The 22705-nt window shown below is 41.2% G+C and overlaps 1 protein-coding gene across 9 annotated transcripts in view; it reads right to left on the minus strand.

Annotated features, from left to right (window-relative positions):
• Nucleotides 1-22705, minus strand: part of lrba (LPS responsive beige-like anchor protein) — a 302458-nt gene that overhangs the window by 215012 nt on the left and 64741 nt on the right. For all 9 annotated transcript variants that reach the window (XM_036137527.1, XM_036137533.1, XM_036137532.1 and 6 more), the window contains exons 20-25: nucleotides 17672-17795; nucleotides 17381-17573; nucleotides 6281-7564; nucleotides 5994-6187; nucleotides 4660-4813; nucleotides 3348-3528 (exon numbers count right to left, since the gene is read on the minus strand). In XM_036137527.1, the coding sequence (XP_035993420.1) occupies nucleotides 3348-3528; nucleotides 4660-4813; nucleotides 5994-6187; nucleotides 6281-7564; nucleotides 17381-17573; nucleotides 17672-17795 (2130 nt within the window). The remainder of the gene's footprint in view (nucleotides 1-3347; nucleotides 3529-4659; nucleotides 4814-5993; nucleotides 6188-6280; nucleotides 7565-17380; nucleotides 17574-17671; nucleotides 17796-22705) is intronic.

Raw genomic sequence — 22705 nt, forward strand, 5'->3', positions numbered from 1 at the left:
TGAAGCTCATGATGTGAAAAGTCATAAATAAATAATTCTCAACACTTGAGAATGTTTTTTTTTTTAAAACTGTGTGCATTGGATGTTGTCTTTCACCTTCAAAAAAAGGAACATCAAAGAGCCGGGGGTCATTCTCATTCTCCGCCTCAAGCGGAGGACTCTTAGCATCCTGATGTCTTGTTCACCAGCAGTAGCGGTTTTTGCACTGAGCTACATAGCTACATACAGTGAAGTGCTGATTTTGCCGAAAAACTGAAGTCACTGGCCGCCATCTTGCTACTCCCTACTCTCACAGAATCCAATAGGATTTGGTTGCAACAACAAGCAGTTTTCTGGCTGTGTGAAAACGTTTCATAGGTAATTCTACAGTCAGTGGATGTACTAACACTATCAACTACTAGGAAATTAGGTGCTGAAATAATTTACATGTTATTCATATTATATATATATATATATATATATATATATATATATATATATATATATATATATATATATATATATATATATATAAATACATAAAATGCAAAATATTTCAGCACCTGACTTTCTCAGTACTTGATAGTTTTAGAACATAACAGTATATGGCATTTGACATTTTAAAAGTTTTAAGCCCCTCCTGAACATGAGAAAATCCTCGTTATTCGATGCTGTAACGCACATATTCCCTAGTTACTGGGGGAAAATAGGGAGTACCAATATGGCGGCTGGTGGCTTCAAAGCGACTCGTTCTAACAGCGGGTGATTAGCACTCCAGTGTAGAATAGAGCTCAGTGGGTTTTTGGCACCGGTGAAACCAGGCAGCGGACCGGGCGAATCCAATGCTGTGATGGAGCTGTTGGAACGGCCAAGTCAGTCACACCCAGGGGCGAAGTGGCCATTGGGAGGTTCAGAAGGATCCCCGAACGGCCGGTCTGTTTCAGGCTGAACTTTTTCCCCTCTACCCAATGATAAAAAGTAGCCGTGGCGAAGCCTCCCTTGCTGCCGCAGTTGGCACAGTAAATATGTTTTTTAAGTTTAGTTTTTACCGCTGTTTTTAACTGTAGGACCGCAGTCCTTTACTGGACGAACCGAGGTCAACGCGATTACAGTCAACCAGGACGACGCCGGACCGTGGAGCATGGCGGCCAAACGCTCCCCACATGGCCCATGCAGATATTATATTTGTGTTCAACATGTGTTCAGGACACGCAGAACATTAAACGTTACACCATATGTGTATAAATAATTCCACTGCTTTATCAATTAAAATGAATGTCAATTCATACTGGCTGGCCTGGAAAGGGAAGACATAGACAGAACAGTCTGTGTTCAAAGGATAATAATATCTATAGGCTACATCCTGTTTTCCTGTTGTGTTTCTACATTAACTATCTTTTTTACAAGACCAAGAAATGAGTTGAGTAATTCCCTTACAGTTTGTGTGATTGGCGCTTTACTTTTTTTTTTCTTTTTATTGAATTTGTGTTCTAACGCTTTAAATGCTATCTTTATTATTTTTGCTGGTGTTATTTGTCACTGATGAGGTCAGTTTTAGTCATGGGATTGAAACAGAGGGACAGAATACTGCCAGTCATATGAGTGAAGAGGAGGAGGAGGAAGAGACTGGTGAGGAGAAGGAACCACCTAAATAAGAGTGCCAGGTAAAGGTACGGGGCTGGTTGGTAATGGGTGTTTGCAATGAATTATATTAAACCTCGAGATCAGAGGATTGCAGTCTAAACCAAGACTTGTTGACCTATTATAGCCAATAGGCTGAAAAGGCTGATTCATTTCAGGTCTAGTTTGTGTTTCAGGATTTAGCTCTTAGTTTTTTGTGGGGGGGGGGGGGGGGGGGGGGCACGAGAAAACGAGATGCACAGGCAGATTGGAGATTCGTCTGCAGTAATGATGGCCGTTCTTCAGTCGTCTACATTCCTCCGGAGAGTGGCTGGGCTCAGCCTTACAGACGGGTGGCGGAGCTCTGTTGTACGGTGGGACCTGAAACTAGAGCCGCTGCTAGTCCACATCCAAAGGAGTCAGCTGACGGTGTTTGGGTCTCTGGGGAAGACCCAGAACTCGCTGGAGAGCGTCTTGGGAATGAGCCGGAGTCTGTCGCTGAGGACAGGGATGTCTGGGTTTCTCTCCCTGCAACCCGATCTCAGATAAGTGGAAGAAGATGGATGGAGGTGTAAGGTTCCTGCCATTTGGTGCACAGTACTGTTTAATGACTTTATCCATCTCTGGTTCAGCCCAAACATGCATCATCCTTAAAATCCATTAGCAATCTTATACTTACCAGTATATTAACTGAACTATTAAAAAGTTAGACTTACCTACATTTTATAATGAGTGATCTACTTTTGCAATACTCTAACCCAGTGGTTCTCAATCCGGGGGCACGGGGCCCACTGTCTTCGTGTTTTAAGTCAGGTTTTATTTATATGGCACATTTTATACACAAAGGAGCACAATGTCTATCCATCCACTGTCTATATCCGCCTATCCATGCAGGGTCGCCTGGGCCCATCTCCAGTGGTTATTGGGCGAGAGGCGGGTACAACTCTGGCAGGTTGCCAGTCCATCACAAAGCAACACAGACACACACACACACACACACACACACACACCCCTCCATGCAGGGATTTAAACCCAGGACCTTCTTGCTGAAAGTAAACAGTGCTACCAACTGTGCCTGCTGACTGCTGGTTTAATTCCAGAAGCAAAGAAATGCTGCAATTATCCAAAGTTAAGAGTTTCTGATAGTCTAGGTTAGGGCTGGACGATCATATTGATAAAATAGAAATTATATTGATCGGATATTGATAATTAACAAATTAACCACTTTTTAACCGTATTTTAAGGGCACACCTGACCATTGTATGCTGTTGCTTAGCGACCTATTTTTAGATACAGAACAGAGAAATGCTGAAGTCAAACTCAACCCTTTATTCAACCAACTTGGTACCAAAACAGCAAGTTTTAAAAAAAAGAAAATAGAATGCGTGCTCTTTGAAGGGGCGGAGCTTCCTGGGTCTGTGTTTGTGATTGGTTGGGAGGTTGTAATGACTGTAATATTAACCTACATGATAGGCTAGAATGCAAAAGGAAGGAAAATTGTTATTCTATTGAACTTTTTATTGACCTTTTTTTCTATTATCGATATACGTCTATCAATTGATATATATTGTTATTGAATTATCGCCCAGCCCTAGACTAGGTAACCGTCTACTTCATGGACATATAAAGCATGAAAAGGAACAAAAAGGTCTCCACCAATAATAGTTGATAAAAGTGTTGTTTTTGAAAGTAAAAAGAAACAATCAAAGCATGACTGTAAAATAAATTGGGACGTGTGAGAGAATTACCAAGGCGAAGGCACTGCCGCAGGATGCCCCCTGATGACATGTTTTTCTCAGCTTCAATCTCTGTAAAGTTCAGGGAGCTGGCAAAGATGAGGACGTCTGCGAGGTTAATGAGGCGCTGCAGGAAAGTGACCGAAGCCTCCACGGTCAGGCCTTGGGACGGCTCAATGTTTTCTAGTTCGTGCTGGAGGGAAGAGAAGAAAATGTACACAGGAAATAATTAATAAAATGCTTGGCACTGTAAAAAAAAAAAAAAAAAAAAAAAAAAACACTACTTAAAACGTCTTGTAAAATATTTTTCATACATGTTTTAAGGACAATTCTGATTTGCTAAAAACTAATCAAGAAAAATAATCAGCCATAATTACATTTTTCTGAAAATTCAATGCTAGGACCCCACAAAAACAAATGCACGGAACCTCTGTGAATCTAAGATAACCGTCCTTGACTCCAATTCTCCATCAGTGAACTCTAAAGACGCGTTTAGCTCCCGGTTGCCAGCCTCCCTACTTTCCATGGTGGCAAGATAAACTTTGTCCCTTGTCCGGTCTTGTTCCTTCAGGTTCCAGTTGTCTTGAACTTCTTAATCAGTGGTCCAACCTAACATGTTGCCAATATCAGGACTTATAAAATAAAAATCTGCTTTTATCTATGTTTTTACAGCATGTTTTTCTCTGATAAATGGACTGCAGATTTATCCCACGGGGAAAGAAGGAATTACTGAATTAATAATTTTAAGGCTTGCAGACCTTCTGATTAATGTAAAAAAGTAAGGCATGAATTAAGAAATAATTCTGTTACAATTATTTTATAGGTCAAAAAACACTATTATAATTTTTTTTTCTTTATCTTCCAACAAATTAATGAAAAGGTTGGATCTTCAAGCTTTTTTTCTGTGACGTTACTTCTTATCCTAACTATAGCCGCCAAAATCTAAGGATGATGCTGTCATCTTTTTTATTTTTTTTAACCAGGAATTCCTCAGAAAGGATTGTGATACCTTAAAGTGCAATTTTTCACATTTAGTTTCAAATTTGGTTACACGTCACATACTGCTGGTAACTGGATTATACTGGGATTGAGCATCAACCCATTTCCTAGACAGGCTGGTCAGGTCAGAGTCAAAGAATCCCATCTGAGCACTGAAGTCATCGGGGGGTCAGACGCGACAAAACCAAGCTAACAACGTTAGCAAGCAGCTAACTGTAGTCTAATGGGATTGGAAAAGGTCAGCGTGGATGGATAACTCCTTGTGACCGGTGCCATTAGCCACAGACAGAAAGAAAAAAAAACACCAAGAAGAGCGGAGACTCACAGAGGCAGACGTGGCCGCAGACAGCAGAGGTAAAATGCCTCCACAAGCCATAATGAGATTGTCCACCACCTGGGAGATGAGATGAATACTGTTGTGGACAAAAACGATGTTCTCGCTGCTGTTCACAAAGTCCAGAACTGTTTTTGTAGAGTGACTAGGAGAGAAATGACAAGAAAGAATACTTTCAATAACGTATACGAGCTGTATGAAACATTTAAAAGGGTGTCAGTAAACCTCCATATGTCCATGGTCCTTCTGAGATCTATGAAACGGACGCTGTAGTAGCAACGACGTACACTGTACAATATCTCATCTTCAGGGTCAGGAAAACGCAGCAGGTGAGATTATTCGAGAAACACTACAGATCTGATAAGTCGCAGTGATCTGCAGATACCATTTTATTGCAAAATATTAGAGAAACGTTAGGATTTCGGCATTCTTTGAATGAAAATCATAAAACAAGGAGGCACAGGCCAGTTTGATGTATAGCAAAGTGTCATGATTTTAAGGTCACAAATACTTTTCATCATATTACTTCTGTAATTTAAATGATTTTAATGAGATCTCAGAGGGTTTTCTCTGATGTAGAGTGGTGCTGCCATTGCTGCCACTGTCTGTCAGCTCATTGAAAAAAAAAAGCAATTCTGCTAAAGAACGACAAATCCTGTGGTTTGGAAATTAAAATTTCCTGTTAAACAACCAGAAAGGCACCCATGGATACCAGAGGAGCAACACTTTTTTTAAATATAAGTGCACAGTTATTTGCAAATGAAGTCTAGGAACAAGCTAAGAAAGTTAGCATTTCTGCTGGAAAATAAACGCCCTTCAGCAGCGTCTCAACTGGGGCAGAGAAACTTGGCTAACTGGGCGGATAACTGCAATATTTCTATTGCATATGTAACTGAGCATCAGTTAAAGTTTTAAAGGGTCTATTCAAGTACATTTAGTCATACAACCAATGAAATATTCTCACTGCAGGTAATTTTAACGCACATTTTCCAAACCTTTCATTGTCATTACCAACATCAGTTTGGAAATGGCTTTAAAAAAAAAAAACATTTGTTATAATATGCAGGAATAAAAATAGAAAATAACTTCAATTCAGCCCATTGTGAGTTACATAGTGTGTCAAATTATTTCACTTTGACAAAAACAAGGAAATCTGAGCTGTTATTGAAAGAGCTCAACGTCTGCTTTAGTCCACTAACTGTAGTTAAGGTGTACCTGCTTCCTCCTTAGAAGCTAAAGGAGTCGGCAAATCTTTATATAGATAATTACAATTACTGGCTATGAAAACATGAGTAGAATCAGAGTCAAGATGCGGTTTTCCTTACCTCCTCCAGGCCTGGACGTCCGTCTCAATGGTGAAGAGTAAGTCGGTGAGGAGGCGCTGGTGCATGTGGGACCAGCGGAACTCTGGGATACGGAACATGGTGGAGCGAGGATGCGAGACGCTGCCGTCCTCTGGCTGACCCGATGGACTTCCTGCTTCACCTGCAGCTGCTGCGCTTTGGCCTTGGCTCGATTCCTGCAGATTACAGCCGACAAAGCAGAACTTGAAACACGTAGCAGGACTGAAAAGTACAGATTTCGTGTTGAAACGCAATAAAGAGATGCGTACCGTTGAGGAGGTCTCCTTCAGTTCAAGTCTCTCTGTGTCAATGGCCACGTTAGCCACGTCCAGCCGGGCGATTTTGATCTCTTTGGTCTTGGTGGCAGAATCTGAAGTCTTGCTGGTGCTGGGGCCGGCGGTGCTGGTGCCGGGCGCGGCAGGCGGGCTCTCCTTCGCGGCGGCTTCACTGGACTCTGGAGGCGGGCTTTGTGAGGCTGTCGCTGGAGCTGCAGCAGCCTCGTCTGCAGAAGAAAGCGGTGCAGCATCTGGGGGCTGCTGGTCTGTAGCAGCACCTTCTGTTTTAGAGGAAGACTGTGGATCACTGACGTTTTCTTTGGTGGATTCTTCGACGCCTTGGTCACCTGCTTCGGTTTGAGGAGCCACCTGGTCCTCTACAGAATCTCTCTCTTCCTTCTCGTCTTTTCTAACCGTCTCCATTTCCTCTTTGCCCTCTTCCATGCGTGTCTCCTGTTCTTGGAGGTCTTTTATTTCGCTTCCGCCACCTTCGTGCTTTTCTTCCTCGTTTTTAACCAGCTCCCCTTCCTCTCCTGTAGCAGCTGAAGCATAAGACGACTCTTCTTGGCTGTCGTCCGCGTCGCTTGGGTTAACCTGGTCGCTAACCGACGACACGTCGACCAGGTCCTCGTTGAGGACGGAGGCTCCGCCCAGCACGCTGTTCTCCAGAGAACCCGAGGGCTCGGGGGACATTTGCTTTGCCTCGTCTCCTTTTTCAGAAACTTCCGCCGAGGGCTTTGACGAATCACCATTTTCCTCGCGGGTTACCTGCGTCTTTGCGTCCCCGTTTGTTGGAGCAGCGGCGTTTTCAACCACTTCCTCGGTTCCTGCATCAGCAGCTCGACTCTGGGCGCTCTCTACTTCTGGATCATCGTTGCTTTTCTCTGGTGCTTGTTCAGCCACCTCTTCCTGCTCTTCTGCGGCGTTGCGCTTCACAGTTTCACTGTTAACATCTGATTCATCTCCAAAAGACTCTTCCTCAGCGCTGGCCAGGATGTTGGACATGGTGATGGACTGATGGTCCCGGTCCTCCGCAGCCTCTGCGGTGATAGTGGAACCAGACGCCGACTCCAGGGATCTGTGGGACTCTCTGTCTACCGTGAGCTCAATGACAGTGGAGGGTGCCGTCTCTTCAGCTGGTGGCCCGTTAGCAGGTTTCACGTCTTCTAAGCTTTGGCTCACACCAGAGACGGTGCGAATGGTGCTCCGAGAGCCCGTAGAGCCCTGGTACTGACGAAACATGCGGGACAAACTTTCTTTGTGCTGCTCAAACGTCACCTGTGAACGTATAATTTAGAATAATCATTAGAAATCACACATTTGCACATATGCTCCAGACTGTTGAACTGCTGAAACCACGAATGGACTCTGTACCACATTCGTAAACTACAAAGTTTTTAATAATACTCACCTGTACATTGTGAAATTGCACACCGTCTATTTCCCTTGCATTGTTTACATTGTTGAGATTGTTTACATTTCAATTGATTACAAAAATCACTGCTGCACCTTATCCTGTAATTAACTGTAATTTACTGCAATTTACTGTGATTCTTCAAGCTGTATGCAAACAGCAGAATAATTTCGTTCTGTACGCACTCTGTGCATACAAAATGACAAATAAAGTTGTCTAAGTCTAAGTCTGTCCAAGTCTAAATACAAATATTAGCTTTTATGCTGATGATTCAGCGAGCATGTTATACACTATAAAACTAAAGACTGGTATATTGTAGACAATTAGGTTCTAGATGAAAATTAAACTGTTGCTTGTGCGCATTTTATGTTTTAAAACCACATTTTCCCAGTTTAAAACACCTAAATCCAACCAACTACCACAGCTATAGCATGGGGACGTTTCTGTTTGGGTGTCCGGACTATCCGGACCCCAGACTGATTGAATATCAGAGGTGTTCACACAAGTAATAGCCCACAGAAGATCCACCCCACAATCAAACTCCCCAAAACCTCAGAGTTTCTTTGTCCAACATTGTTTCTTTAGATTAAAAGGCTGTTTTAGTGTTAGGGTTGTATAAACTAGTTTGCCTTCACTAATACCAGCAATGACTGGAGATCATCACTTTTACCAACATCAAAAAGCCTCAAGGTTGCTTTTCAGTACATACATTTACCAGCCTCTTTATTATATACGCCTGTTAAATTAGTTATTGAGAAAAAAAACATCAGCGAAACCAGGTACCACCTGAAAGCATTTGGGCTTCTAGACACGGTGAAGGCGATTTGCTTAAGTATAAACTGAGCACCAGAACGGGACAAAAAGGAATATAAGTGACTGGGACTATAGTATGGTTGCTGGTGATAGGCAGGCCTATTTGAGTGTTGCAAAAACTGCTGAACCACTGGGATTTCAACAACCATTTTATGGTGTTTAAAGAGGATGATCTGAAAATGAAACAAATATCCAGTGAGCTGCAGTAGTGGGGATGGAAATGCATCAGAAGAACTCGTTACAACTGAGGTATGTTAAAAATATCTCTGAATGCTCAATGTGTCAATCCTTGAAGCAGCAGTAGACCCACAACAGTTACCAACTCTGCTAGCTAAAAACCGAGGCTCTAATCTGGATCAACAAAGCTGCAGTTTCCAGATGTTGCCTTTATTAGTAAATAAAGGTATGAATGGACAAAAGGTTTGAATGATTAAAATAAATGAAAAGTAGAAAAACAATCCAAGTAAAAGTAGGAAAATGCAATACAACATCCTTAACACTTATATACCATACATATATAAGTGTTATGGATGTTGTATTTTGAACATACCAGTTCAAAAGCTAAGGAGAAGAAGAGGCTGGTCTTAAAAGCAGGTTTAAAATGTTTATTGAAGAAGCTTTTCTAATTTTCAGCAGCAGAGCATTCCATGATTTGGGAGCTGCAATTAGTCAGAAAACAGTAACAGAAGGAGGGGGGGTGGGGGGGGGACATGCAGCAAAGGTCCCAAGGTTAAAGAGAATTTGTCTATTTTCTTTTAACCAAATTATTGGAAAAACGGGTATGAATGTATTTATTTGTCCCATTATCAATCCAGATCATCTTCATTATATTTTAGTCAGAAGTCTAACTTCTCATTCCATAACAGCGCAACTACCAACACCACCAATATAACCTCAGAATGCCTCTTTATTTCAGTCTAAGCACACCATCCAACCACTGGGGCCATTAGTGGAGAACCGCCATATTTAAAACTTTTTGCTGCCCAAGGCCTTTTAACCTCCATCAGTCTTCTTCCCATCTGATACGGCCGGACGAGACTGCTAGTGTACACTGACAATGGTTTTCAGTGGCATGTGAGGAAGAACCCGTCCTTGTAAGCAGTCATAGATTAGCAGTAGATACTATTAGTTTGTGTCTCTTAGCTGTGCTGAGTGCGTGTCCGGCATCGGCAAATCCTCCCACGCCTAATTTAAGACCCCGCATTAATCACTGGGCTTAGAGCACACAGTCGAAGATGGGTCTGTGGTGGGGAAGGGGAGGAGGGGGGGTCGAAACTAAACCCACTTTGCTGATTTTTCACCTGAGGCTATTTGGACAGGAGAGGGGAAGAAGAAAAAAAAAAACAGGGGGAAACTAAGAAAGAACGAACATGAGAACGCTGAAGTTGAAAGGATGAGAAAAAAATTTGCAAAGGAAAACGAAGAAAGTGAGTGATTAAGAGGAAGAAAGGAAAGAGGGAGAAAGAAGCTGATTATTTGTAATTAATTAGGCGTTATTGTTCTAAATTAGCCTGCTACATGGGTGCTCATTAATCTTCTGTAGTGGGAAGCAGTGACTGGTAATCTATAGCCGTTTTCTGAGTGCACAGCCTGCTCTAAATGCGCCAGCGGTCCGTCTTCTTTCCCCCCTCTTCCTCCCACTTTCCCAGTGATCACACAAGGCGACCTTCCAACCCATTAGTTTGAGCTTAATTTGACATTTATCATTTTTAGCAATTAAAAGGCTGCATTAAGACTGCGCTGCCGCGAACATTATGCAGGTAAGTGGTGAAGCACATAACATCATAGATTAAGGATGCTGTCTGTACATTAGGATGATGTATTCCTGGTCTTAAATGGGGCTCTGTAACAGATCCAGTTACCACTAGACAGAGGCGGTATATGTCTCTGTGGTTTTTGAAAGACCATTTAGCTCTGCTTAAAAAATACAGAAACTGCCCTGGGTGGCTAAGGCATCAGCGCCGATCTAATCTAATTTCAGTCTCCTCAATGACTCGGCCGGTCTGGCCGTAGCGGGTTAAGGAAAAAATGTTCCGGTAATGTAAAGACTTTTCTAATTTGACAGGTAACATGGTATTAACTGGGTGCCACAACCCCAATTCATCCAGTCTCTCAGCATTTTAAGATGAGCTACGGCTGCAGCGTAATTTTGTTTTTGCAATCTTTTGCCAAGATTATATTTAACGATGTATAACGCAACAGCAGAAAAAGTAATGTCAGTGTTCCTTAGATTGGCATGCAGTTGAGCGTTCAGAACTCACAAATGAGGCATAATCACAAAACCTCCTAATTCCCCTTTGCTTTATAAAAAATGGGAGTAATCAGTACAACAGGATGCAGAAGGTCAAAGCCAGAATAACAAAATGCTGATTTTGGAATCTGTATCCTTTAGCATTATGAGCTTGGAAGACGTTGATTGCACAATACATACGGAGTAACTCAAAGAAAAGGAAAAAAAATGTAAATGGGTGGGCAGCACAGTCCTAATCCAATTAGCTAAATGTAATTACCCGTTCTGCACAGAGAAGGGGGAAAAAAAGAAACATCCAGTCCTCTGTTGGCATTGTGGTCATGCAGTTTTAGCTTTTACACAACACTTTGTGCCCTACATTGGGACATAATATTAAAATAATATTGTTTTGCATCCAAAACATTCTTTCTAGTTTTCTTACGTAACAATGTTCATGTGCAGCAATTACCCATAAGACCAGGAACCCTTCCCACTTCTTAAAGGGACAGTGTGTAACAAATTTGGCTTTTAATTAGTGAAAAATTAAGTATTGCTTTTATAAATACATATTCTGGAAAAGTCTAATAACATTGCATCAAAAATGAAAGCGTTCTCTTAACACCCACTGGGAGTTGCCATGTTGCGTCGCTATTCGTGATTTCAGAAGGTACCAAACTTGTCAGCTGTACACGTTTTTCCTATCGGTCTTCTATATGAAGACACGCTGTTGGTGGTACAGTATAAAACAAGCAAAGACGACTATAGATCATTCTATTTGCCCTTTTCTGTTCAAATGGAGGACCATTCATACTCTTTACCCAGCAAGAGGGAAGAGAAAGTAAACAAGAAAAGAAAAATGAGTAATAACCGGGAGAAAATGAGAGTCTATATCTGCGCAGCTATTATTACCAGGTGGAGTGCAGACAATTCATGAGGGAGCGGAGATTCAAAACAGACAGAGGTTGCAGGTTTTCTGCAGGACATGTAAGTAAATTGATAATGACAGTGAAGTTTGTCTTGATGTTAGAAACAGGTTAGTGTAGTCTAGCGACTACTGTGTCCTCCCGCCAGAGACGTCTCGTTTGTTCATCTCGTCTCTCCCTCTCAGGGAGGATGTGTGTATGTCGCAGAGCGGCGGAGGGATATCAGCCGGCCGGTTAACGGTGTCTGTGGCGCAGCAGTAGGATCGTGTCTCTTTATAACAGTGTAGTCGTTTATTATAGAGAGGTGACTACAAGTTGTGAAACAAGCCCAAAAAAAAAACACAACTCATGCAATTTACAAGCGACTTTAGAAAACAATAAGCCCAAAGACACTTACAATAAAACGGACCCTGCAACAGTGCCAAAAACCATTTCCCACAATGACTTTAGCGATTAGCTGTAGCTTGGTACCAGATACATGGAGGACATGTTAAAATTGTTATATTTATGATACTCCGCAGCTTCTGTAGTAGTTATTATGCAATTAAAGGTAAGATCGCTTGTAATTAATTTAGCGCACCAATAGATAGTGCACCCATGTGTAAATCTTAAATTACCCCAAATGGTGGGAATAAATAAATGACTGTGCAGAGCCAGAAAGACTAAACCGGTTAGATTGTTGAGTTAGAACTTAATGGATTCTTTAGTTAGATCAAAATTTTAATCTGATCATAATTTAAAAGTCCCAAAAGCATTTACCGACTCCCTGTTTGGGATTTTATGGTTGGCATCACTCTTGCAATGGAATGTAGATAATGTCTAATGGTTGTCATGCATACTATGTGATTCCCCTAAAGATGGCACTAAGAATGAGCTTTGGAGATTTATTGTATATCCTTTACTGTCCTGCTCACTGTGTGGTGGTGTCGAGACAAACGTGGCTCCATCTCTAGCCTAGATGCCACAGCAGCGAAAGGTAATGGGTCTGTGGGTCACGTCCCATTTATACACCAGGGAAACAAGTCATCGATTAGCCATTACCAAGTTAAAGTTCTAAGAAACGAAGATCAATAAAAACAGAAAAACTTGAAAACCAACGTTGTGGTTAGAGGTACCTAGGTTTTTGTTAAAAGCGGTTATTTCTTAATGTGAGATGATTTACCCCGAGACTAAATAACCTCAAACTCTAAGCAAGTCACATTTTCAACATGAGATTATGCAACTGCAATAAAAGTAATTTTAACGCGTTTTTTACATCTTTACAGCAGCTGCCAGCAGAGGTCTCTGCATCTGTTTATTTAAGAAGATGAGCAGCTTTAACTCCTCACCCATCAGCAGTTTCTATGTTGTGGATGACCAGGATTATATAATTTGTGAACCCTTCTACCTTTCAGGATTTACCAATCTGTCTACTTTAAACACATTGACAACAACATTAACCATTAAAATGAGCTTTGTTAAAACAGTATTGCAGCATTTCAGGTCATTTCATCAGAATGAGAGCAGGCTAAGGTATAAAGCGAATAATTGTCCTCATTTCTGCTCTTTATCTCTTTGGTGTCTGACACATGAAACGAAGCCAGCTGACAGTAGGAGAGTGAAGGGCGTCGGGTCCTTCACACCCCAAAGCTCTCCCTTTTGGAGGGCTCCTTGTTCTCACACAGAGTCTTGTGCAGAGATGGATGAGAGGCACCTTGGAGGGGATGTGTGAACTGAGAGTGGGAGGGCTGTGGTGTCAGTGTGCCCACCTGCAGGAGCATCTGTCTGTTAACATGACATGCATGCAGATACGCGTCTCTGCAGATGACTGACAGAAATATATACACAAGTACACACACTGTAGACGTTATTTCAGGTTTAATGTAATTTTAATCCAAATATTGTACCTCATTCAGGAATAAAAATAAAGATCTGCTAGTTTTGCAAAGCTAGGCATGGTTTGAAACGTATTGCAGTATCAGACCAGAGAAAATCCAAAATGTCCTTACAATTATCACATTTATTAGGCAAAAAGTCATAACCCTGTGTCAAAAATTAAGTCACGAAGCCTAATAACCGATTCTGCCACATTGGAGGGAATTCAAGCATTGGCTATTTAAGGTCATGACAACATCTCAACTGGAATTAACTTCAGACTTTGACTAGGCCTCTCAAAAGCCTTTATATTGTATTTTTCTAAGACATATAGAGGAGAACTGGCTGGTGTGTTTCAGATCAGTCTCTTGCTGGATAACCTGAGTGGGTTTGAGCCAAAGGTGGCAAACTAATAAAGTCAACAGAATTCATCCAGGTCCTGATGCACCGAAAGCTTTCGGACAGACAGCTTTCACAGTATTTTACAGAACATATTAAGGCAAAGCATCTTGCTAAGAGTAGTTAAACTCCAGATGAGGCAGACTGAGTTGTTGTGCAGTACTAAGAGCAACTTTTCAGAGCGCCAGGCCGAGTCGCTCTAATTTTTTGCAGACTCAGCAGAGGAAGACTTAGGAAAGAAATGAATCCTTGACCAGTAAGTGGAAACTACTATGTACGCCGATGGTTTGTTTATGTGCTGTGTAGCTGGGAAATAATGCTTTAAAATAAGAAAATAAAAATGTCTTGAGTGCACAGCGTGGCGTTCATGCGTGTGCACTTGGGGAAAGGAGAGGTGCTTTGCTTAACCACTTTTTAGACTTTTTCAATTCAGTTCAAATCCTTTGTCCTGGTAAATGTGCACATCGAAAATAAACGTACACCCTGTAGCTCATTAAAAAAAATGGCCAGAATTGTTGAGTTTGCTGGAACATTGGGGGATTTGGGAGTTTTTAAGTTGACATGGCGGTATCTTCTGTTTTCTGGCCACTTTAGAAAAAAAAGCATAGAAACACTCAGAGAGAAACCTCTCCAGAATAGTCATTTTTGGTGTTATTTTTGTCCAGGTTGAATTTATAGTAGGCAACAGCAGTATTGAAGAACTGCATCTAATTCAACTCAGGAAAGCATTTTACAGGAGTTAGATGGTGTTTAGGAAGGGATGTTGAGGCAGCTTAGGTCTGTAGAGCTTTAAATGTTCTTGGTTTTAATGACTTTATAGGTTATAGATATGTTGTTATATGTTATACAGTAGATATGTTGAGTTTAGTAGGCTGGTGACTCCTGGAATGGATCACCACTGTTAAACGTATGGACAACGGTTCTCAACGTGACTCACAGGAAAATCCTTAGAAATGGCTTTGTAACCCTTTCCAGTTTAATAGATCTCTGATGTGGAGTTTCTTTAGATCAGGACATGATGTGTGACTGTCTGACATCTTTTTAGCCTACTTTATGTTGTCATATATGTTCTGTTTAAGCAATTTATTGATTAAAAGGGCAAAGCTGTATTTTGTACTGAGTGTGGCTAGTGCAACAGTTCAGAGTCATCTAATTTGTTTTTAATTAAACACTAATTTGTCCTTGAAAAAATGTTATAATTTGAAAACTGCATGTTGGGCATCTTTATCTGAGGTTAAACTCTGTTGATTTGAAATATTCAGGTGTAACACTAATATTCTGCCCAATAAGCATGTTAACTTGAATTCTAAGCATTTCATCTGTATTTCTGCTCAAGAATATGCATTTAAAATCAAAAGGATTATAAATAACATCGCTATAACTGTATTTTTGCTAAATTGTTTTGGCAGCCATACAAATCATAGTTTTATTTCAGGTTCACATAAAAGCTTTTGGATCATTTCAGCTATTTATTTTTTAAATATCGTGATACTAGTAAACAGCATTTTTACTGATTCTACTGTGAGAATCTCCTGCTTTGTTGGAACAGGCTAAACTCAGAGCCCATCTGTGCACGATGTACAGACATGCATTTCTGAATGCATATCTGTACATCGGTTCAGGAGGATCCCAGAGGGACGGCTGTATTTATGAGGCCTTGTTTCTCCGATTGCTCTTGTGTTGCAACGATGAATATTCAATGTGCATGGAAAGAAGGGCTTGCTGGAAAACCCAAGAGAGGAGGTGATTGTGGCTGGTAGCTCACAATCACCCAAACACAGTCACACTGGTGCTATCAAAGACACACACACAAAGGCGCATGGCCCTGCAGCGGTGGGAGGAGAGAGCAACAGTGACAAACAACTCTGGTGCTACAAAGGTGGCAGCAAATCTATCAAACGGGACAATAAAATTGCAATTGAGTTTCTTTAGCTTTTTTTTTTTTCATAGCAGATGCATGTATCTTGGTGGCTAAAACTCGCTGAGAATAACCAGTTTGCAGGCGTCTCCGTGCCCCATGGTTGCACTGCAAAAACGGAACTTAAAATAAGTAAAATGTTCTTAAAATTAGTGTATTTGTCCTTGAATTGAGCAGGTAAATAAGATTATTTGCCAATGGAATAAGATTTTTGCACTTAAAATAGGAACAACTCATCTCCATCACCTTATTTCAAGTGCAGGATGTCTAATTATCTTATTTTGGGGGTCAAAATACTCATCCCATTGGCAAATAATGTTTTTTACCTGCTCAAATCAAGGACAAATACACTAACTTTAAGAACATTTTACTTATTTTTAGACCCGTTTTTGCAGTGTGCATAGGAGGTCCAGATTTGTTGAATGTTTAACATTCGTCTGGATGCCATAAAGATACCGCAAACAACTCCTGTGCAAATTATTAGAGTGAAAAGGTGAATTTCAGACCAGTTCTTCAAACATGCCTGAGCAGATTTCTTTTTTTTTTTTTTTTTTATTTAAAGCAGTAATAACGAATGCACACCCGTAGTTTCTCGAGTCTGTCAAGCAAAAGATTTATTTCAAGTGTCTCAAAAATAATTTAATAGGTATATAAAATACTTTTTTCCCCCCCATCGTTGTGCCTTTTTGTGTCTTCTGTTCAGTGGTGCAGAGACGCATGCGACGCCCGGCTTCCTCTCCCAGAGGCGTGTGTGTGCCCCCTTTTGGGCGGCAGCTCTCACAGCACCCCCCAGGTTACTGAGAAGCCTCTCATATCACGGAGCACTTCTTTAACTCGACTTTCAATCTGCCAGGCTTAAAAGCCCCCCAGACCACAATCTGACACCAATCTCAATTATTTCACTGCCCTGGAACAGAGCCGTGTAACGTGATATCAACAAGGAATTTCTGAAGCAGTGTTCTCAATGCAGCTTTTGGAAATAATAAGTGCCAGGAGTTTATTTTTATCTGTTCGGTGTAAAAGAAAGAGACTCTTTACATAAATAAAGGAAGGGGGGGAGGGCCAATTGGTTTATACTGTAATGAGCTTTTGAATTACAATCAGTGTAGGGCTTCTGCAGTTTAATCTGATGGGCAGGGAGCTTCAAGCTTTGGTTACAGAGTTAGCATATAGTTTGAGTTAAAAGGCCAGACGATGGGGGATAACGCCCCGTAGCTTCTTATATGATGAGCTGCATTTTGTCAGTCAGATGTGACAAAGCTGTTGGCCACGACTGACTTACTGCTCTCATTTTAGCCGGAGTCCAAGTGAGGATGATGGTTGTAGTTACAGCGACGTGATGAGTGTTTAGGTTAACAATATTGCTGCAAGATGTGTGTGTGTTGTTGCGTTTATATGAAGAGACAGCGTCTCAGGGAATCCAAAAGAAGGAGGAAAAAAAAAAAAAAAAAAGATGTTGGATGTTCTTTCAAAGCTAGCGTCGACCTCTGCATGGCGTGCGTGTGTGTGAGAGCTGCGCGTAGGACATAATGAGGACTCTGACCTTGGAGTGGGTGATGGACAGGGTGTCCACCCAGACGCGCCAGCCGCCCCATTCGTATTTGATGGCGTGGTAGAGCAGGATGCGGAAGATGGCGTACACCATCTCGGTGATTTTCTGCTCCTCGTTGTTCCGCGGCGTGACGAAGCACAGGGAGAGCATCCACTCCTGCCACACCGAGCACTGCAGCAGGCTCCTGGAAGGAGAAAAGAAACGGCAGTGAGAGCGATGGCTGCAGGGCCACGGGCCTCTCCGTCCGTCCGTCCGTCCGTCCGTCCGTCCGTCCGTCCTCACCTGCGGTTCTCTCGGCTGTTGCTGAACATTTTGATCATGTCTGACAGAAAGACCCGGCGGACCTCCATGGTCTCTGCCGACTGGGGAGAGTTCTTCAGGAGAGCAGCGATCACCTTCAGGATCTCTGGAGCAGAAAAACAATACGTTGACCAAGGAAAAATAACATCCTCATTCTTTTCTCTTTTTTTTTTTTTTTTTTTTAACTTAAAGAGGGAATATAACTGACCAGATTATTTTCCAAAGTTATTTTCTTTTGTGCCATTTTGAAACAAAATACACAGAAGCATTCTACACAGTGATTTACACAAGTGCTCGGTCGCGTTCCCACATACAAGATCTTTACCTGGATTTTTTATACGATCACAACTAAGTGCATGATTGTGACGTGGAAGGAGAAAAATCTGCCTTTTTCCAAATAAGCTGATAAGAGTTATACGCACCTGTCAAATTAATTTTAAAACTAAATGCATTCAAAAGTCACCCAAGTAGTAGGTTGAGTTATTTATTTTTATTTATTTAATCTCAGTACAAATCCAGCTGTTCTGTGAAGGCTGCAGACGTTTGTTAGAGGACTGTAGTAAACAAAGAGCTCCGAGGAGACCAAGGACCACAGCAGACAGGCCGGGGAGGAAGTTGTGGAGACGTTTAAAGCAGAATTAAGTTATAAAAACAGTACAGAGCTCTGATGAAGCCTTCCTCTGAAGATGTGAGGAGCATGAAAACTGCCAACCAAAACCCCTTAAGCCAACAAGCCAAACATTAACCAGGAAGCAGCCAATAGGCCTTTGGTAACTTATGGAGGAGCTGCAGAGCTTCGTAGCTCAGGTGGTCAAATCTTTAGACAGAACAACTACTAATGGTAAACTCCACTCTGGTCTTTATGGAGGAACGCTGAGGAGAAAGTCATTGCCGAAAGAAAAGCTTAAGGTTCACCTTGCAGGGGAGACGGCAACCTAGCGAAAGAACTGAAGCTTTTGGCCCGCAGGCTAAACGTCAGGCGTGGCCGATAAAACACGCGGCGCCGTACACGGGAAAAAGTGGTGGTGAAGTGAAAGACTGAGATAAACACAGGACCAACCATGGAAGAACATACGTCTGCAAAAGATCGTCTCCCAGCAAAGTGACAACCTTAAACAACCGGCGGGGTTTACATTAAAGCATAATGGCAAGGCAAATTTATTTATATAGCACAATTCAGTACAGAGACAATGCAAAGTGCTTTACATGATTAAAATATAGGAATAAAAGCAAGTAGGGATAGAATGTAGAAACAAAAAAAGAACATTTGAAAACAGTAAAACAGTTTAACTTGAACATTCAAAGGCAATTTTAAACAAATGTGTTTTTAATCTCGATATAAAGGAACTCAGGCTTTCAGCACTTTTACAGTTTTGTTCCAGATACGTGGAGAATAGGAACTAAATGCTGCTTCTCCATGTTTGGTTCGTGTTCTAGGTACGCAGAGAAGGCTGGAGCCAGAAGACCTTAGTGGTCTCGAGAGTTTATACGCTGATAACAAGTCTGTGATGTATTTAGGTGCTAAGACACTTAGGGATTTATAGACTAACAGAAGTATTTTAAAGTCTATTCTCTGAGATATAGGGAGCCAGTGTAAGGACTTTAGAACTGGGGTTATGTTCTCTACTTTCTTAGTCTTAGTGAGGACGCGGGCCCAGTCAAAGTCCAGATGTAAATTCAAACCGCGACAAGAGAGAGAATGCAAACTCATCCCTACAATTAGAGGAAAAAGTTAGAAATGTTTCAGTCTGTACATGTGTGTAGATGATAGAGACATAAACCTGAACTATTTGGAGCGAAAGGTTCTCGCCAACCCTTTTGGGGGGGGGGGGGGGGGGGGGGGGGGCTGTTGGTTGAATATACGTGCATACCAGAGATATTTAATTTTCAAAGTCCTAATTATGCACCACTTTGTTTGTAGCTGTGCTGACAAAATGTGAAAAGTTGATTTTTTAAGGCATTTTCAGATAAACACGTGAATTTTAAATCTTTCAGTATATCCTGCACAAATTGAAACCTAAACACGCACATTGGTACGTGTCCAGGTCGTCGTGTCTAGGTTTGCAGCCTCTGCTACAAATACAGAACAAAAAGCTCAAACTAAAGAAACGGTTTGGGTGCTCTGGTAAACAGACGTGCCAGGGCCGCAGACACTTCGGAGAGCCTCTGGCTTTCTTTAAACCAAAGAGACTGACTGTTTAGATGAATTATCTAGACGGTGTCAGTGTGCATTTGCACTGAGCAGAGAGTTGGTGGGGCTTGGATTTCACTTTTCTCTGGACAACTTGGTGCTAACCAAAGCGCCCCTCCCGCCTGCCCCTGCAGACAGTTGTGTTGTTTCTACGCCTTAGTCACTCAAATTATGAGTCGCTGAACCTTTACCGCCAGAAAATTGCCCCAGCATGTAGTGGGAACGAGGACGGAGGGATGGCGTGATCCCTTCTTCTTTTTTTTTTCCGTTTGCTTTTGGTTCCTTTCCCCAGAGTTAATTTGAGGGAAATGCTACTTCCTCGGTTTGTTTGATTGGCTCTGACGTTACTAAAGACTGCAATCAGGGGGCCATTTTGGGAGTTTGTCACAGATTAAATCAAGAGAATACAGAGCAAAGAAGAAACAGACCACCGCTCTGTGCTTCATAGCACAAGGACACATGTACAAACGTCCACAAGGTTTCCATGACATAGATATATATAGATATATAGATATATATACCGCCTGTCCAGCACGGTTGAGCAGGAGAGTTTTTAACACAATAAAGACCTCTAAGATAATCAGTGTGTGACTGCAGCAGGGCCTGTCAGATTAAGGCTGGTTGGAAGTAAACCTTGGTTGTGATTACAGCAAGCGCTTGAATTTCAAACTGATTAAAGCCATTTTGCACGTGTGTGTATAAAATGCATGTCTGGGTGCAGAAGAAACGGGATAAAAGACAGCTGGAGTGTTTTCTTTCCTTGGCTGAAAAAAAAACAGAAAGAGCCTGAAATCTTTCAACATGTAAAAAACTTTAAGCAGACAGAAAATTGGACAAAAGGATAAAGTTTCTGCAGCAGATAAGGCTGAATTGCTGCATTTAGTCGCATGGAAACTGTCCCATATATTTTATATGATAGGAAAAAAATCTGAAATTAGCATTGAGAGTTTGTTACTAGGCTTCCCACAGATTTTTCATTAACAACTTTCATAACTCTCATTGGCTTTTCAGATTGTTTTCCACATGTAGAGACAACAGTTTAATTGGATTTGGGATGAACTAATAAATGCTCCATGGATCAGAATCTGAGCGATTTTCCTTAATCGGCCGATAAAATATTGTAAAATTACTTTTTTTCTTCTATTTATTAAATGCATCAAACCTGCAGCTGTAAAAACAACATAGTGAGAAACAACTTATGACGTGATGATGCATAAATTGGGATAATTGTAGTATTTCCTTTATTCTCTGTTGGATTCAAAACTACTGGTTCCATCGGTAAATGTGCAACACATTTCTTTCTCTTTTCTGTCACAGTCCTAAGAAAAAGAGATATGAGTTGTTCAAAACTGGAATCTGCAGGTCAGACCTCAAAGAAAGCAGGTAACTGGTGTTGGGCAGTAAAAGCCGACAACAGTTAACAAAACCAGTTTATTTATTACACCCATCCATGACAGACAAAAACAAAAATTTAAAGAGGTTTCAGTCAGTAACTCAAATGTGTTGTAAATGATAAATTTAGAAAATGTAGATACAAGCTGTTGGTATCAATATTCTGGGGAATTGCTTGACAGTCACCTTGTTGCATTTGGTCAATAATGAGATTTTTTTTAGCTCATTTTGTCCTGTAAAGCCGAATCTCTGACAATGTCGAGAAAACATCTTTTTTATGATGATTCTCAATGTGATTAATCTCAGATGTCGATTCAGTTTAACTCATTTAGCGCAGATTCATTACATATGTCGTCTCAAGACACTTTACTAAAATAAAACCGGTCCGACTTATATACAGAAATAAATGGACAACCCAATCCAAGTCATTCCAATTTGCCCCTAGCTATAAAAAAATAAAAAAAGCTCCCTGTCTAAGGCAGCCCAGCTGACTGCGTCCAGTCTCTGACTTTACAGCAATCCCCCCTCCTCAACAAGCACGTGGCGTCGGTGGACAGAGGAGTACTTAACTTCGCAGCCATTCTGCACCGTGTGAGGCAAAAGGAAAACCTCATTTTAAAATAGAAAAACCTCGCCTGAGTCGGAAAAAGGTTGAATCTATTTGGTTCAACCCAGAAATCATGATGCTGACGCGAGGCGGGCAGATTTATCAGGCTGAAAATGTCATAAAGCGATGAATAACTGCTAAAGATTATCCCAGAGTGTCATGACAAGGATAAGGAATGATGAAACTGCCTCATATATTTTTAACTTTCATTATTTTATGTTAAAATAAAACACTATGAAGATAAATTAATTGACTTGCATACATTTACTAAAATTATGCAGAATTAGCCTGAAAATGACCACTTTTCTGACCCATTTAGTTTTAGAAAGCCTGATTTTTATGTTTTTATGTTGAACGCAAAAGTTTGAAAACACAAATGCTTTTCCATTTTCTGCATGTGTGTCCAGATTAGGAAAAGGCTCAACTTCAGTGGATGTGTAGGAGCCGTTCTTACAAAACCCTTTAGATAACAGCTGACCAAAGAAACGGCAACATTTCAGAACGACAACAGCAAAATGTTATTTAATCTCGTAAGCAACCTCGTACTAGAATAAAACACGTTCTAAAACGGCAAAAATAATCTGTGCGCGATTAAAATGTTCCATAAAAAAAATGTTAAACTGAAGCTTAAACGATTTTACTCCATTTATCATCCCTTTATTTGCTAACCAATCGTGCCACGGAGCAGCCAAGAGCCTCAATAAAGCAACAACACGAGTGTCAACCTGTCACGGCGAGTGTTTGCACCATCCTAATGTTTGGATTACATCTGGGGTTCAGCGGTAACCGTATACACACACACAGGATGTGAAATGTAGGCCGTTCA

Source organism: Fundulus heteroclitus, chromosome 5, assembly GCF_011125445.2.
Source record: "Fundulus heteroclitus isolate FHET01 chromosome 5, MU-UCD_Fhet_4.1, whole genome shotgun sequence".
Lineage (NCBI taxonomy): Eukaryota > Metazoa > Chordata > Actinopteri > Cyprinodontiformes > Fundulidae > Fundulus > Fundulus heteroclitus.